Source organism: Mizuhopecten yessoensis, unplaced genomic scaffold (genome assembly GCF_002113885.1).
Source record: "Mizuhopecten yessoensis strain PY_sf001 unplaced genomic scaffold, ASM211388v2 scaffold7823, whole genome shotgun sequence".
NCBI classification, from domain to species: domain Eukaryota; kingdom Metazoa; phylum Mollusca; class Bivalvia; order Pectinida; family Pectinidae; genus Mizuhopecten; species Mizuhopecten yessoensis.
In genome coordinates, this window is record NW_018407240.1 from 173,001 (window position 1) to 188,826 (window position 15,826).

Genomic DNA, 15,826 nt, shown 5'->3' on the forward strand with positions numbered 1-15,826 from the left:
TGAATATGTATGATCAGCAATGACAATTATATAGACATGAGCATTATGATCAGCAATGACAAGTATATAGACATGAGAATGTATGATCAGCAATGACAATTATATAGACATGAGCATTATGATCAGCAATGACAAGAATATAGACATGAGAATGTATGATCAGCAATGACAAATATATAGACATGAAAATGTATGATCAGCAATGACAAGTATATAGCCATGAGAATGTATGATCAGCAATGAGAAAAGCAGTTACTTGTACTAACTGATGGAATGTTTCAGATAATAAGAATATCCTAAAGCATTCGTTGACTAAAAGTGTGGTTTAGGTCTTATGTTAACCATTATAGGTTGTAAATAAGTGTGGTTTAGGTCTTATGCTAGCCATTATAGGTTGTAAATAAGTGTGGTTTAGGTCTTATGCTAGCGATTATAGGTTGTAATAAGTGTGGTTTAGGTATTATGTTAACCATTATAGGTTGTAAATAAGTGTGGTTTAGGGATTATGTTAACCATTATAGGTTGTAATAAGTGTGGTTTAGGTCTTATGCTAACCATTAAAGGTTGTAAATTAGTGTGGTTTAGGTATTATGCTAGCCATTATAGGTTGTAAATAAGTGTGGTTTAGGTATTATGTTAACCATTATAGGTTGTAAATAAGTGTGGTTTAGGTATTATGTTAGCCATTATAGGTTGTAAATAAGTGTGGTTTAGGTCTTATGTTAACCATTATAGGTTGTAAATAAGTGTGGTTTAGGTATTATGTTAGCCATTATAGGTTGTAAATAAGTGTGGTTTAGGTATTATGTTAACCATTATAGGTTGTCAATAAGTGTGGTTTAGGTATTATGTTCACCATTATAGATTGTAATAAGTGTGGTTTAGGTATTATGCTAGCCATTTTAGGTTGTAAATAAGTGTGGTTTAGGTATTATGTTAGCCATTATAGGTTGTAAATAAGTGTGGTTTAGGTCTTATGTTAACCATTATAGGTTGTAAATAAGTGTGGTTTAGGTATTATGTTAGCCATTATAGGTTGTAAATAAGTGTGGTTTAGGTATTATGTTAACCATTATAGGTTGTAAATAAGTGTGGTTTAGGTATTATGTTAACCATTATAGGTTGTAAATAAGTGTGGTTTAGGTATTATGTTAACCATTATAGGTTGTAAATAAGTGTGGTTTAGGTATTATGTTAACCATTATAGGTTGTAAATAAGTGTGGTTTAGGTATTATGTTAACCATTATAGGTTGTAAATAAGTGTGGTTTAGGTATTATGTTAACCATTATAGGTTGTAAATAAGTGTGGTTTAGGTATTATGTTAACCATTATAGGTTGTAAATAAGTGTGGTTTAGGTATTATGTTAACCATTATAGGTTGTAAATAAGTGTGGTTTAGGTATTATGTTAACCATTATAGGTTGTAAATAAGTGTGGTTTAGGTATTATGTTAACCATTATAGGTTGTAAATAAGTGTGGTTTAGGTATTATGTTAACCATTATAGGTTGTAAATAAGTGTGGTTTAGGTATTATGTTAACCATTATAGGTTGTAAATAAGTGTGGTTTAGGTATTATGTTAACCATTATAGGTTGTAAATAAGTGTGGTTTAGGTCTTATGTTAACCATTATAGGTTGTAAATAAGTGTGGTTTAGGTATTATGTTAGCCATTATAGGTTGTAAATAAGTGTGGTTTAGGTCTTATGTTAACCATTATAGGTTGTAAATAAGTGTGGTTTAGGTATTATGTTAGCCATTATAGGTTGTAAATAAGTGTGGTTTAGGTCTTATGTTAACCATTATAGGTTGTAAATAAGTGTGGTTTAGGTATTATGTTAGCCATTATAGGTTGTAAATAAGTGTGGTTTAGGTCTTATGCTAACCATTATAGGTTGTAAATAAGTGTGGTTTAGGTATTATGTTAGCCATTATAGGTTGTAAATAAGTGTGGTTTAGGTATTATGTTAACCATTATAGGTTGTAAATAAGTGTGGTTTAGGTATTATGTTAACCATTATAGGTTGTAAATAAGTGTGGTTTAGGTATTATGTTAACCATTATAGGTTGTAAATAAGTGTGGTTTAGGTATTATGTTAACCATTATAGGTTGTAAATAAGTGTGGTTTAGGTATTATGTTAACCATTATAGGTTGTAAATAAGTGTGGTTTAGGTATTATGTTAACCATTATAGGTTGTAAATAAGTGTGGTTTAGGTCTTATGTTAACCATTATAGGTTGTAAATAAGTGTGGTTTAGGTATTATGTTAACCATTATAGGTTGTAAATAAGTGTGGTTTAGGTATTATGTTAACCATTATAGGTTGTAAATAAGTGTGGTTTAGGTCTTATGTTAACCATTATAGGTTGTAAATAAGTGTGGTTTAGGTATTATGTTAGCCATTATAGGTTGTAAATAAGTGTGGTTTAGGTCTTATGTTAACCATTATAGGTTGTAAATAAGTGTGGTTTAGGTATTATGTTAGCCATTATAGGTTGTAAATAAGTGTGGTTTAGGTCTTATGTTAACCATTATAGGTTGTAAATAAGTGTGGTTTAGGTATTATGTTAGCCATTATAGGTTGTAAATAAGTGTGGTTTAGGTCTTATGTTAACCATTATAGGTTGTAAATAAGTGTGGTTTAGGTATTATGTTAGCCATTATAGGTTGTAAATAAGTGTGGTTTAGGTCTTATGTTAACCATTATAGGTTGTAAATAAGTGTGGTTTAGGTATTATGTTAACCATTATAGGTTGTAAATAAGTGTGGTTTAGGTATTATGTTAACCATTATAGGTTGTAAATAAGTGTGGTTTAGGTATTATGTTAACCATTATAGGTTGTAAATAAGTGTGGTTTAGGTATTATGTTAACCATTATAGGTTGTAAATAAGTGTGGTTTAGGTCTTATGTTAACCATTATAGGTTGTAAATAAGTGTGGTTTAGGTATTATGTTAACCATTATAGGTTGTAAATAAGTGTGGTTTAGGTCTTATGTTAACCATTATAGGTTGTAAATAAGTGTGGTTTAGGTATTATGTTAGCCATTATAGGTTGTAAATAAGTGTGGTTTAGGTCTTATGTTAACCATTATAGGTTGTAAATAAGTGTGGTTTAGGTATTATGTTAGCCATTATAGGTTGTAAATAAGTGTGGTTTAGGTCTTATGTTAACCATTATAGGTTGTAAATAAGTGTGGTTTAGGTATTATGTTAGCCATTATAGGTTGTAAATAAGTGTGGTTTAGGTCTTATGTTAACCATTATAGGTTGTAAATAAGTGTGGTTTAGGTATTATGTTAGCCATTATAGGTTGTAAATAAGTGTGGTTTAGGTCTTATGTTAACCATTATAGGTTGTAAATAAGTGTGGTTTAGGTATTATGTTAGCCATTATAGGTTGTAAATAAGTGTGGTTTAGGTATTATGTTAACCATTATAGGTTGTAAATAAGTGTGGTTTAGGTATTATGTTAACCATTATAGGTTGTAAATAAGTGTGGTTTAGGTATTATGCTAACCATTATAGGTTGTAAATTAGTGTGGTTTAGGTATTATGCTAACCATTATAGGTTGTAAATAATTTTCCCTTAGATCTTAATCTAACCATTATAGTTTGTAAATAAGTGTGGTTTATGTATTATGCTAACCATTATAGGTTGTAAATAAGTGTGGTTTAGGTCTTATGCTAGCCATTATAGGTTATAAATTAGTGGGGTTTAGGTATTGTGCTAGCCATTATAGGTTATAAATTAGTGGGGTTTAGGTATTATGCTAGCCGTTATAGGTTGTAAATAAGTGTGGTTTAGGTATTATGCTAACCACTTTAGGGTGTAAATAAGTGTGGTTTAGGTATTATGCTAGCCATTATAGGTTGTAAATAAGTGTGGTTTAGGTATTATGCTAGCGATTATTTGTTGTAAATAAGTGTGGTTTAGGTCTTATGCTAGCTATTATACGTTGTAAATAAGTGTGGTTTAGGTATTATGCTAGCCATTATAGGTTGTAAATAAGTGTGGTTTAGGTATTATGCTAACCATTATAGGTTGTAAATAAGTGTGGTTTAGGTATGATGCTAACCACTATTGGTTGTAAATAAGTGTGGTTTAGGTATTATGCTAGCGATTATTTCTTGTAAATAAGTGTGGTTTAGGTCTTATGCTAACCATTATAGGTTGTAAATATGTGTGGTTTAGGTATTATGCTAACCATTATAGGTTGTAAATAACTGTGGTTTAGGTATTATGCTAACCACTATAGGTTGTAAATAAGTGTGGTTTAGGTATGATGCTAACCACTATAGGTTGTAAATAAGTGTGGTTTAGGTATTATGCTAGCGATTATAGGTTGTAAATAAGTGTGGTTTAGGTATTATGCTAGCCATTATAGGTCGTAAATAAGTGTGGTTTAGGTCTTATGCTAGCTATTATACGTTGTAAATAAGCGTGGTTTAGGTATGATGCTAACCACTATAGGTTGTAAATACGTGTGGTTTAGGTATTATGCTAGCGATTATAGGTTGTAACTAAGTGTGGTTTAGGTCTTATGCTAGCTATTATAGGTTGTAAATAAGTGTGGTTGAGGTCTTATGCTAGCCATTATACGTTGTAAATAAGTGTGGTTTAGGTCTTATGCTAACCATTATAGGTTGTAAATAAGGGATTCAAATTACATTAAGTTTGCTTACAATTGTAAGCTGGCGGAGTTTACTTTTTGTATTTTAAATTATCAAACTAAACTTTTATGCATTTCAACAGAATATGTATTAATTTTGTAAACAATTCTTGTTTATTATGAAAGCAAAATGTTAACCACCGTAAACTCTATGATGATTTCTGTAATATAGCGATACCGATTTCTTGGTGAGTCTGGCCGCCATGTTTAACCACAGTAAGATCCCGGATGACAAAAACAGAACAAACGTAACCCATCTGTACGGGTCGTGGTACTCTCGTCAGGACCAGTCGGGAGATAGCTTCAACTGTGTATGGGGCAGACGACTGGACGGGTAGGCACTCAGTAAAACCTGGTTACTGTAAATTTACAAGGAGACATATTCTCGAATGTACCTCTTCCACAATATTTATTCAATTCATAATTTACTACGTTCACTGCACCCCAGTAACATGTCAGGACGAAATCGAAGGCACATCTTAGCAATTGATTGGTTTCGACCTCAGAGTAAGTCAATTTTAGGCTGCCGTGTGATTCTATTGATGAATAACAAAATATCAAACTAGTATAACGTGTATCGTCCACCAGGTGGCGCGTACAGAACTTTCGATTTTGCCGTGACATACTTCTGGAATGCAGAGAAAGGAACATAAGAGAGTATATTCCATTGAATGTCTAAGCTTCCATAGTAATACCGGTAATCAGGTTGACATACACACGATATAAGTATTTGACAAGTGTTGATACAGACAAACACATCGTAACGTCGAACGTTTGAATTATGGAAAAAGTGTACGAAAGTCGTTTTCCAGGTAAAATTATCTGAAATTTGTATGAAGAAGGAATCCTACAAAATATAAATTACATATTGTCTGTGTGAAACATTGCCTTCATCTTTAATAAGCGCTTCGCCCTTTAACTTTTGCGTTTAATTTCGATTAAGTCTATATATCGTTTTTTGTTTCCTTTTACATATTTAGAGCGTCAATTCATCAGTGATGTACTTTTTTAACGTGATAACGTGCTAAAATTTTGAGTGCGCTAAAAATAAGTACATGAACGTTACAGTATCACAAGGAGATTGTTTTGTTTTGTATTTTTATTTAGTCTTAATTGCTTGGTATGTTACAGCCTTACCACCACAGAGAAACGCTGTATGCTTGTGTATCTCAACGGTAAGTAGTATCAGTGTAGTAAAAATGTAATACTCATGTATAGGATGTAGTCAGTAAAACCAAATGCCCAGGAAAGTAACAGAGCGGTAGTGTATAATAACTGTAAGGGAGGTAACTCTTATTTTGATAAATTACAATTACCAGAGACTGTTACTTATGTCCGTTTATTGCAGATATTGACCACTGCTCCGGAGGTGCTTTTTGTAAACGTAACGGAACGTGCATTACGCTCTACAAACGTTACACGTGCAAATGTCCACATGGCTTCAAACCACCTGACTGCCAGCTACGTAAGTGATTGTTTCTATTTAACTATATGCTGGAATCACAAGTAACTCTTCTATGGTTTTCCCTGCGTTTGTGGTAAAATGTACCCGAGTTGTCTTCACTATAGTTTGCTATCACATAAGTTCACAGATAATACTATTTCTGAATTTCATATTTCATATTGTCTGTGTTTATAAGCAAAACGCTTCCAACATTTTGTCAGGAATTATATTTAAATCAATTATTGAAGAACTTCATGGTACCATGAAACTTCATTACGAGTTATGATGCTAAAATATTTACCTTTATTTTTGTGTCAGCATTATCCCTCTTAAGTAAGAATCTCATCAATACATGTACCGTTATGTACCCTAAAATGTGTCGTTTTGTTAATATATGACAAAATGTTTACAGGATTCCTACGGTAGAGCTTTTTGCAAAAAGGGTAATAAAATATGAAAATAGAAAAGAAGGAAAAGAATCCTGTTCAGATTGCATCTTTTCCTTCCCCTAATCAAGACATTTTAAAGTACTATCTAACGTTGTCAACAACAAAAATGAAATTTGGAAACTTGTACTGTCACTTACATTTGGAAGGGATTCTTAATGAAATGGAAGCTTAAAAATCCGTCACAATGTTAATCAGCAGTTGACAGTGTGTCCTTACTTGTATTTTTACAGGTGTGAGCTGTTTGGACTTCCCCTGTAAACACAATGGAACCTGTGTAGATACCGGCACAATGTACAAGTGCACATGCGCACCAGGTAAACGATTCATTTAGGGACAAACATGTCAGAAATAAGATTATAATCACATCTAAAGTAGTCACTGAATGAACGAAGTAAGGTAACACGTAGGTAGGGATGTAGAACGAAGTAAGGTTACACGAGTCACTGAATGAACGAAGTAAGGTAACACGTAGGTAAGCATGTCAGAAATAAGATTATAATCACATCTAAAGTAGTCACTGAATGAACAAAGTAAGGTAACACGTAGGTAAGCATGTCAGAAATAAGATTATAATCACATCTAAAGTAGTCACGGAATGAACGAAGTAAGGTAACACGTAGGTAAGGATGTAGAACGAAGAAAGGTAACACGTAGATAGGGATGTAGAACGAAGTAAGGTAACACGTAAGTAGGGATGTAGAACGAAGTAAGGTAACACGTAGGTAAGGATGTAGAACGAAGTAAGGTAACACGTAGGTAGGGATGTAGAAAGAAGTAAGGTAACACGTAGGTAGGGATGTAGAACGAAGTTAGGTAACACGTAGGTAAGGATGTAGAACGAAGTAAGGTAACACGTAAGTAAGGATGTAGATCGCAAAGCAAAGTTATCTCTGCACCTCATTTCATCCATTTAGGAATCAGCAGTGGTGTTAATCGTGAAGAAATAAAATCCATGTCGTACGTATTGTGGAAGCACAGTTAAAAGGGAGAAGTACTGCCTATATTTTTTGTTCAAGATTTGTTTCTTATTTACAACTCTTGCTTCCAACTGAAAATTTATTTTTCAATTAGTATTGCTTGTAAATTGTTATAGAATACTTTCCAGCAACAACGTTATGGCTAACCTCAGGCTAACTTCAGCAAAGTGTATATACTTGTATCAAATAAATTTTTGATCCTTTTTTACCCCCAGATGTTTCAATATTTTGAAAATGTTGTGCTAGTTGAAGGCAGGTAGACTATTCTTTTTAAAAATGAGAATATCAGGTGTTCAACAAACTGCTTTGGTACTGCTGAGATGTTGATGCTCGTCTTTCTAGTATCAGTCCTGTTTAGTAGTCACTTGCCAACAATCAGATTGCCACGTCCGAGGTCACTGGGTGCCTCTATTTGGGACTGAGACACGCGTATCTTTAACCGGATGTGAGAGAAAACGTGGTCAAGAATACACTCCTGGCGTTTACTCTCTATTTCTTTCCCCGTTCTTGAAAAGGTAGAGCAATGTTAGTTACCATTTATTGAGTTTGTGCTGTAGCTTATCAAAACATGATGCCTCGTATAAATGTGTGACATGTAATCGTCAGAGGTGAATTGTTGATTAACAGAACGCTGCCTTACACCACTGCCACTGTAGACTAGGAAGTGCTGATATTTCTTTGTTGTCTATTTGTCTATTCTTCATGACGATTCTTTGTACTTAAAGCGGTAATGCATAACAATAGCGATTTTTCAGCGTGTGATTGCTTAGTATTTTGTTTATATCCATTGGAGTTAGATAAATCTCCAGTATGACATACAAGCTTCCGTGAGTAAGGTATACTTACGAGATAAATCTCCAGTATGTCATACAAGCTTCCGTGAGTAAGGTATACTTACGAGATAAGTTTCCAGTATGACATACAAGCTTCCGTGAGTAAGGAATACTTACCAGATAAGTCTCCAGTATGACATACAAGCCTCCGTGAGTAAGGTATACTTACGAGATAAGTTTCCAGTATGACATACAAGCTTCCGTGAGTAAGGTATACTTACGAGATAAGTTTCCAGTATGACATACAAGCTTCCGTGAGTAAGGAATACTTACGAGATAAAACTCCAGTATGACATACAAGCTTCCGTGAGTAAGGTATACTTACGAGATAAATAACCAAAAGTAAAAGTAAAACTTTGATATCACATATTTCCAAACTGATGAATCTTATTGAAGATATTAATAGAGCTAGTTTTTCATGATGATGTCAACGTTAACATTCCAATTTCATTTTATTATACAACATTAAAGCACGAGGGAGAATATAGATAGTTATCACTAGTTTGGTAATGTGTTTCTCCCTTTAACCGAAACTTAAATTAACACATTGTGATATAAAAGTATCGAGATCCGGGTGAAATTGTAAAAATATACTTTTTGCTAGACTGACAAAACTTATGGTGTGTGCGAGAGAAATATGTGTTCCTATTCTGTGTTTATACGCGTAATTACACGCCAACGGTTGACGTTACACGTGTTGGTGCAGTAAAATTAAATAGAAAGTTTATATTTTGCTTACAGCAGTCATATTTCTATATGTAGGTTACAACGGTGTGGACTGTCAATGGAAATATGATGAATGTTCAAGTTCTCCATGTCAAAACAATGGCACATGCGGTAATGACGTCACTGGCTTTACCTGCTCGTGTCTAGCTAATTATACTGGCGACACATGTCAGACCCGTAAGTAAACTTAACGATCGACAGTACCCATCACATATTATCATAATTATACTGGCGACACATGTCAGACCCGTAAGTAAAATTAACGATCGACAGTACCCATCACATGTTATCATAAGTATACTGGCGACACATGTCAGACCCGTAAGTAAAATTAACGATCGACAGTACCCATCACATGTTATCATAAGTATACTGGCGACACATGTTAGACCCGTAAATAAAAATTAACGATCGACAGTACCCATCACATGTTATCATAATCATACTGGCGACACATGTCAGACCCGTAATTAAAATTAACGATCGACAGTACCCATCACATGTTATCATTATTATACTGGCGACACATGTCAGACCCGTAAATAAAATAAACGATCGACAGTACCCATCACATGTTGTCATAGTTATACTGGCGCCGACACATGTCAGACCCGTAAATAAAATGAACGATCGACAGTACCCATCACATGTTATCATAATTATACTGGCGACACATGTCAAACCCGTAAGTAAAATTAGCAATCGACAGTACCATCACATGTTATCATTATTATTCTGGCGACACATGTCAAACCCGTAAGTAATATTAACAATCGACAGTACCCATCACATGTTATCATAATTATACTGGCGACACATGTCAGACCCATAAGTAAAAATAACAATCGACAGTACCCATCACATGTTATCATAATTATACTGGCGACACATGTCAGACCCGTAAGTAAAATTAACGATCGACAGTACCATCACATATTATCATAATTATACTGGCGACACATGTCAGACCTGTAAGTAAAATTAACGATCGACAGTACCATCACACGTTATCATAAGTATGTAAGATTCTTTACCTTCCATTTATTACAAGAAGTAAATTACACATAAAATAAAATGTATTTTACTCTGTAATTCAACATTCTGCATTGTATTGTACATGTGTTTTAGGTGTGCTGTAAGATGATAAGACAACTAGTTCTGACAGTTTCAATGAAATGTGCAGTTGCATGTTGTATTTTATTCATAGACAGACATGTACAGGTGACACTTTTCAAGAGTTTACTCAATGCGAGCCTCATATGATGGCTAACTGAAGGCAACTTACTGTAAATTTACGCTGGATAAACCTAATTCAGATGGTGTTGTTTCGTAGACAACTAGTATTTTAAGAAGACATTAGGTATCTGTACCTACATCATATGTGTATGTTTCAAGTTAACCATTTATATCATGTTTCATGTGTAAGTTATTCTTATACAACCTGGTAACTAGAGACCTTTATAACCCCTGTTTGTTTTAATATTAAGAGGTTGTGATTAATTTACGGTAGTTAGAGTTAGTACATGATACTGTAGGAACAGGATCAATGTGACTGTGATAGCTTGTAAATAAGAATCAATTAATTTTAATCCAATTAATAATTACCACTGTACGAATCGTCATTTAAACATGCTTCTTTTCTCATTGATAAACCTTGAACGATGAGGACACCAGAAGCACTGTTATATGTAACTTTTAATCATCACTTAATTCAAATTAAATCGGCGAAACGAACATTCAACGACTTTTCATCATTATGCAATAAATCGGCTTCTTTTTCCTGATAAAATGTTGATTAATGACGACTGTAAAATCAAAATGTTGGTCATATGTTCAGTGAGTAAAATGAATATTGAAAAGCAGCGACATTACATCCATAATCCTTTCTACTGCGTTCATGTTCAAATGTGCAGTTAAAGGAAGGGTCAGAAATTCGACCAGAACCGTTATACGTCCTCAATTTTATAACACAAATTAATGGAACAGAATTTTAATTATAATAAAAAAATGCTTGCAAACTAAAAGAAAACGTGTAAAAAATATAGAGGAATGCTCGTTACAGATTCTAATCTGTTAGTAGTGATAAATTGTTCATTGAAAGAAATGCTACATTCGAAGTGACAATCTTCATATAACGATGATAATATTTGTTTCAGACGCAACTTCCATGGTATGTAAACATCAAAACAGTATTTCTAAACATTTTCTTCGGGTTGGTAAGTATGGATTAAGAAAAGTTTCTTGTTACACAACCAATAAGTGTTTCTATGTGACGTTTCGATGACTAGTACGGTATGTACTCTGACACCTTCATCAGACAAATGATCAGTGAAGCGTATGCACACAAAAGTGTAAAATGTGTACGAGTTGTCCACAAATAGATGTCGATTCGGCTACGCTGTAAGCGTTTGTACAATAGTTGTTATATATGTACCGAAATGACTCGATCAGCTACGCTTTGTTTAATACTTGGTCATAGATGTGCGAGAGTCTATGAGCCCCCTCATCTCGATTTAGAACTGGCCCACTCGTTGTGTAACAAGAAACTTTTCATAATCATAACTGTATACTTTGTGATTTCTTTAGATCAGTTGAATGCATTAGACACCCATGTCCCACTACAGGCAAAACAATATAGAACTCCACTGTAGATGTTCAATAATTCAGTAACTTCCCCTTGGAGCGACGATATAATCACGGTTAGATGGCTGGGATCCTTAACTTGACGTGATATTTATATTTTTTTCCAAAAGAATTTCGCGTTAGAAACATGCAACCTTTTGTTTGAGAATGATAGTCTGATCTAAGTTGATTATTTATTTATTAATATATTTGTAACATCGACATAACTGTTTATTATATACAATTAAACAAGTATTTCAATTCCTACTGCAGGATTTGCGTCCAATGGTGGGTAGTCTGGATCCACCTGTCTGGCCCCTATTGGTCGGAGTATTCGGTGGATTGGCATTAGCTGTATCCGCAGGAGCATGTTGTTGGTGGTACCTTGGCGCCGCCAAACGTCGTAGACGGAAAAAAGAACAGAAAGTCGAGCCTGCATCACGCTGGGTGGAGGATCCCAGGAGCTGCTCACGGGCGTCAAGTGGCATTGTCTCGAGAGAGAAATCTGATGACGTTATTGGAACTCCTGACTTTCCTGTGACGTCACATAATGGCGGTATCACCGGGTCTAACATCAGCGATAACGGCAAGCAAACATGAGAAGCAGCACGAAAAGTATTTCACGAAATGACCACCTCTTAATGACGTAGGACTGCAGTGACGAGGTGTTTTATGCTTCAGTTATATATAAACGAACATTATATTTATGTGCGTGATGAGATGATAGCAATTTCATATTTCTTGTTTTCCTTCTTGTGTAAGAAGCCAGTTCTCGTACATTGTCATATTTTGTGGTTTTACAATAAATTTTATAAAGGGTCCATTGCAGTTCATTCTTGACAAAAACAATTCCATGGCAATATTTACATTAAATTACTTTCACCGTTTTGTTATATACCAGTGTTTCCTATTAATTTGATTGGCTCAACACTTGAACTCTTGGCTTTTGGGATAGCCAATTGTTTTGTAATACGATTAACAAATAATCAATGGAGTCTGTTTTGTTCTGTAGAATTATATTATTAAACTATGTGCTCTATAGTTTGATTATTCAGTGTACTTCTCCATGGTGATTAACTGCTGGTGATCATTATAATTATATAAAAGAGCATATTTATTTCAGTGGCAATTCAGTCATTTATATTTCAGTTGGGATCTGGTGAAAAGATATTTGATAAGAATTTGAAACAAAATAGAAATGTTTACCTCTTAATGTTAATGGTTTGAAAATGTTTGAGATTATATTTCTACCTAGCAATTTTATTTTGTAATGAATCTTTTTTATTTATTTCATTTGCTTATGTTGGGTTTTTTTTAAATATGTTTAACCGTTCCCTCTTTTTGCCTTGCCTAATAAACGTAATGTGTTTGTATATATATATAATGTGTATCAATTTTATCTTAAAAATGTTTTAAACTATGCTTGAACGACTTTTGGTACATAATCATTAAGTAAATACGATTTGGATGATTGAGCATCGTTAGATTAGGGAGATAAAGTTGGGGAAGGAAAAAGGGACAAAGGGTGTTCAACCCCTATCTCTCGGCTTTCCTGATCCACCGCTAAGTACATAACTACCGTCTATCCATCTTATATGATTGACATTTTATATCGAAATGTTAGCCGTTTTGTCAGGTTGATTTATAACAATATGATATCTAAACACATGAAATGAAAATCTGTCTGTGTACGCTGTCGAGATTTAACTATCGAAAGACCTTAAGAGTTAAAGTTTAGAAACTGGTAAACCCGTTCCTTGGTCATTATCCAACGGGGAAACACATAGCCCTGATTTGTATTAGTTATTTTCCTACGGTACCTGTCGTTTACACTAACACGCTCACTTGTTTGAACGTTTAAAAGATAATGTTAAATCATGTACAACACAGGTAGATGGTCTAAGTATACTGGTATATTGTGTGCTGGATACAAATATTGATTTAATATATGTTGATATGCGATCTATACAGATTAATTATACAAAAGAAAATGGTTGCAGATTTTAATGAATTTGGACTTGCTCTAGCACATCGTCTTCATTTTCCATGTAACACAAGTCAAGTTTGAGCGCTACAGCTATTCATTATATTAAATACGTTTTTATTAAGCGGTTATCATAGCATAACGCTGACGAATTATCTCAAACATCGCTTGAATATTGTTTCTTAATTTGACGCTTTTATCTAATTTACGGATGACTATATATAACATACTTGCACTTTTCACAAGTTTGTTTCGTACACGGTTTTGTTTAGATTTATTCATCACTTATAAGAATAAATGCATGATTCATTTTCTATAGTATCAGTCCCTAAGCAGAGGCTCGCATAGATATACCCCAACCCCCTTCCCCCGACTGATTTCCCCGTGACCTAAGATCATTCAACCTTGATAGGTGACCACCAATATCTAATCAAGTACAAAATTCAATGTTACTTCACTATAGTGTAAATATACTATAAATTTGTTTGTGGTTTTGTGAGATCACTTGTTCACAAGCCTTTTACTTCAAAAGTGGTCAAGTGTAATATTTGCCCGTGGTCTTTGACCCTTAAGCCTAGACCGATGACCACCTCTAATCAGGTACAGAACGTAACAAAACCACGCTTTGGTGTTAATATAAACTAAATGTGTTCAGGAGCTGTTGAGACATATTGTACACAAGGTTTTTTTAACTACAGACGGACGTACTGACAAAACGACTGCTATATACTCCCTCAATCAGTTGGGGTAAAAGAAATCTAAAATCACGGTGGATATAAAAATACACCTTTAAACTTCATGGAGATTTCGCACTTAATGGGAAAATCATCAAGAAAATCCTTTAGCGTGTCTATTATTTTGGAATATTGAGCGTTTCCGGTGCTAAATATGTTACAAATTGGTTTAAATGTTAAACAATAAAGGTTTTGAAATATTAATTAATTATCAAGCAGTTTTATACCAAACATACAAACACAATTTAATTACTCATCCAACGACTCAACCACAGCGATGATACATTACCAGCACCCACATACACAAAAAGACATTTTCGCTACATAGAACCAAATATGAACAAGTGACTTTAGGCTCTATCAAATAATCAATCTATATCACAGCACAGGGCCTTCGTAATAACGCATACAGCTTAAGACAGTTTGTATTTGATACACACGTATTTTAGTGCTAATATGGACTATCTTTTATCCACAGTTATTGATAAATGACCGTAGATCTGTCAGATAACTTTTCTCCCATATCGGGCCCCTCATACCAGGTAATAGCCGTTTCTCAATTCCCTATAAAATACCGACGACAGTGAGTGTGGTCCGTTGATATTCCAAACCGCCGCTAACTGCTGATAACTAATGTATGAAGAAAATACTTTATCAACACGAGTAGTTTACGTATCATACTTTTCCAAATGATCAAAGACAAGTCATCCCTAGGGACAACATCACTGTTCGTCTTTATTTTATTGCTTGTCTGCTGTGACGGCAAATTCCTTGGCGGAAGTATCAACTGGCATTTCCTTGGGGGAAAGGTAAGCCGAATATTTAAAGAAATTGTAGTTTCAAAACATAAACAAATAAGAAATCTTATTTATAAATTTAGCTTTTAATTTTTTTCTCAATTTTTAGTTCGCCTTTTCTTTCTTTGAAAGGACTTAACAGGTATCTTTAAATAATTAGTGTCGCATAAATGCTTTTAACAGTAATTTAATCTTCAACATATTTGTTATAGCGCCCGCGCTACTCCTACCTCCCAATACAAAATCTTTCGTTGTGTTACTTAAAGGAACATATCTCATTTTAATAACTTGTAAATACAGATATAAGAAATAAATATTTATTATCATGAACTGTGTTTGAAAACATTGTTTTTAAATATTATCATTGATATTTAACCTAACATACATGTAATTGACACATATTGATACATATAATTTATGTCAAAATTACACTAACTTTATGCGGGGAAAATATTTGTGTTCAATAAATAGCTTTATAAAAGTCAATGATCTGATGGTTGAAGGAATCAGTTTGCTCACATGAAACTTAACATTTCATATATAAGAAGTGGACACGATCCCTGCGTTTGGATTGGGGGAAGTTTAA

At 33.9% G+C, this 15,826-nt stretch overlaps 1 protein-coding gene across 2 annotated transcripts in view; it reads left to right on the forward strand.

The window, feature by feature from the left end:
• Positions 1-12,972, forward strand: part of LOC110454391 — a 31,505-nt gene extending 18,533 nt beyond the window's left edge. For both annotated transcript variants that reach the window (XM_021503866.1, XM_021503868.1), the window contains exons 6-12: positions 4,847-5,008; positions 5,806-5,849; positions 6,023-6,139; positions 6,798-6,881; positions 9,140-9,280; positions 11,260-11,273; positions 11,999-12,972. In XM_021503866.1, the coding sequence (XP_021359541.1) occupies positions 4,847-5,008; positions 5,806-5,849; positions 6,023-6,139; positions 6,798-6,881; positions 9,140-9,280; positions 11,260-11,273; positions 11,999-12,325 (889 nt within the window). In that variant the 3' untranslated portion in view covers positions 12,326-12,972. The remainder of the gene's footprint in view (positions 1-4,846; positions 5,009-5,805; positions 5,850-6,022; positions 6,140-6,797; positions 6,882-9,139; positions 9,281-11,259; positions 11,274-11,998) is intronic.
• Positions 12,973-15,826: the final 2,854 nt, after the last annotated feature.